General features: G+C 41.8%; 1 protein-coding gene across 1 annotated transcript in view; it reads right to left on the bottom strand.

The window, feature by feature from the left end:
- The window catches only part of aldob (aldolase b, fructose-bisphosphate), a 10,821-nt gene extending 8,826 nt beyond the window's left edge, over positions 1-1,995 (bottom strand). Inside the window, exons 1-2 of the mRNA XM_061899931.1 lie at positions 1,877-1,995; positions 1,319-1,431 (exon numbers count right to left, since the gene is read on the bottom strand). Coding sequence (XP_061755915.1) covers positions 1,319-1,430 — 112 coding nt within the window. The 5' untranslated portion in view covers position 1,431; positions 1,877-1,995. The remainder of the gene's footprint in view (positions 1-1,318; positions 1,432-1,876) is intronic.
- Positions 1,996-2,448: the final 453 nt, after the last annotated feature.

Raw genomic sequence — 2,448 nt, 5'->3', positions numbered from 1 at the left:
GCGTTTGTTGTGTCGGCTTCAAACTACCACAGGAGAGAGATTGAACCCTTCTAATTAAAAGTTGAAAGAGTTTTGATTTCTCGAGCCTTCAAAGAAGTGCTGCGCTGATGCTGCTGCCGTCTCAAGATGGCCGCTTAAAAGCAGGAAGCACCAGCGTGACCACACAATGCAGAGAAGTTAGGTACTTTGCGGGTAAAGATATGTTGACTGGGTGAAAGATGGAGGCACCAGTTTGACTCCAGGATACAGAGAAGGTAGGTAATGTGTTGAAGGCAGCTTTAAAGGCTTACTGAAAGCCACTACTACCGACCACGCAGTCTGATAGTTTATATATCAATGATGAAATATTAACATTGCAACACATGCCAATACGGCCTTTTTAGTTTACTAAATTGCAATTTTAAATTTCCTGCCAAGTGTCGTGTTGAAAACGTCGCGGTATGATGACACGTGCGTTTGACGTCTCGGGTTGTAGCGGACATTTTCCAGCCCGATCCAAGCTATAAGTAGTCTGCTTTAATCGCTTAATTACACAGTATTCTGGACATCTGTATTGCTGAATCTTTTGCAATTTGTTCAATTAATAATGGAGAAGTCAAAGTACAAAGCCTTTAGCCACACAAACACAGCCTATGTTTCCTTGTTTAAAATTCCCGAAGATCAAGCTTTACTATGGAACAGAGCGGTCAAGCGAACATGGTTCCCGACCACATGTCAACCGGCAGTTTTCGGTGTGAAAATTGTGGTGATAAGTCGGCTCTTACCGGAGACATCAGCGGAGCTTCCGTCCTGCTGCAGCTGCGTGACTTCTCTAAGAGATACTGGGTCAACACACCCGTCCGACTTTCAGCTACTATTTAATCTCACTAAAACACTAGTAAAACAATAGGCAGATAAGGGATTTTGCAGAAATATCCTAATAAATGTGTCTAACATCTGAATCGCTCCCACTACAATTGCCATTTTTTTTCCCTAGTCCTTCACTCTAAATTTCCTCATCCACAAATCTTTCATGCTCGTTCAAATTAATGGGGAAATTGTTGCTTTCGCTGTCCGAATAGCTCTAGCTGCTGGTGGCCATGATTGTAAACAATGTTGAGATGTGAGGAGCTCCACAACCCGTGACGTCACGCGCACATCGTCTGCTACTTCCGGTACAGGCAAGGTTTTTTTATTAGCTACCAAAAGTTGCAAACTTTATCGTGGATGTTCTCTACTAAATCCTTTCAGCAAAAATATGGCAATACCGTTAAAATAAGAAAATCTAATTTCAGTAGGACTTTAATTTTTGTTTTGTTTTTTACGATAGTGAACTGACCAGTGGACTCATCCGCCGCCAAGATGCCTTTCCCTGTGGCCACGATCTTCAAGGCGATTTCTGCCAGCTCCTTCTTCTGCTCCGTGGAGAGAGATGGGAATTGCTGAGCCATCCTGCAGCGGGGGAACAAACTGGTTAGTCTTGGCAGAAAGTATGAGGAACTTGTTGTTGTTTTCCCATGATCAGATCAAGGCTGTTGCGTCACCCCTGTAAATATTTGGCTTGCACTGTTGAACTTTGGCCTTCAGAGTAAGAGTTGCACACCTGGGGATGCTTGTAGGAAAGTTAACAGGGATTAGATCACATTAGAGGGGGGAACAATGGCTGCATAAACTTGCATAACTTGCAAAATGACACAGACAACGTTGCATTCATTCTGACGCGTCAGCACTCGCCCGCTTTTCAAAATAAAACGCTCAGTCAGCGAACAAAACAATGCGTGGCTCAGCAGGCGCGGGCAAACTCGTCGAGCAACTTCCGTAAACTTTAAAGGGCAGAATAAAACTTAGGTTAAATGTCAGCCTTTAAAAAAAACCGTGATAAAAGTTGACAACTTACTTGACAGGTTCGTACAGCGGCGAGGAGAAATGTGGAAAAAAGACGGAAGAGCGGCGAAGAGGACGTCGGGAAGTTGCTTTTAACACCAAGGAGGCGTGGCTAGGCGTGTGTGACGTGAAAGGGCGTGTCTCACAGAGAATAACGCGATTGGTCCAAAGAATAGACATGGGCGGACTTTGGCAAGGGGCGGATCCGTGTGGAGATTTTTTTTATTTATTTTTGTTGAATTTTCTAAACCTTTATTTATACATTTCAAAACATTTACAAACAGTTCAGAAATAATAATCAAAGTAAGTACAAAAACAGTAAAAAAAAAAACAGTGCCAGGGGGTTGTAAATTCAAAGCTTGTTTGATTGATTGAGACTTTTATTAGTAGATTGCACAGTACAGTACATATTCCGTACAATTGACCACTAAATGGTAACACCCCAATAAGTTTTTGAAATTATTTTAAGTCAGGGTCCACGTTAATTAATTCATCCAAAAACAGAATGCAACATATATATATATATATATATATATATATATATATATAAATTTTCTACCACTTACTCCCTTTGGGGTCGCGGGG

The sequence above is a fragment of the Nerophis ophidion genome, linkage group LG05 (assembly GCF_033978795.1).
Source record: "Nerophis ophidion isolate RoL-2023_Sa linkage group LG05, RoL_Noph_v1.0, whole genome shotgun sequence".
Taxonomy (NCBI): domain Eukaryota; kingdom Metazoa; phylum Chordata; class Actinopteri; order Syngnathiformes; family Syngnathidae; genus Nerophis; species Nerophis ophidion.
Note: the sequence above shows the minus strand (reverse complement) of the source record. Positions and strands in the feature narration are given on the sequence as shown.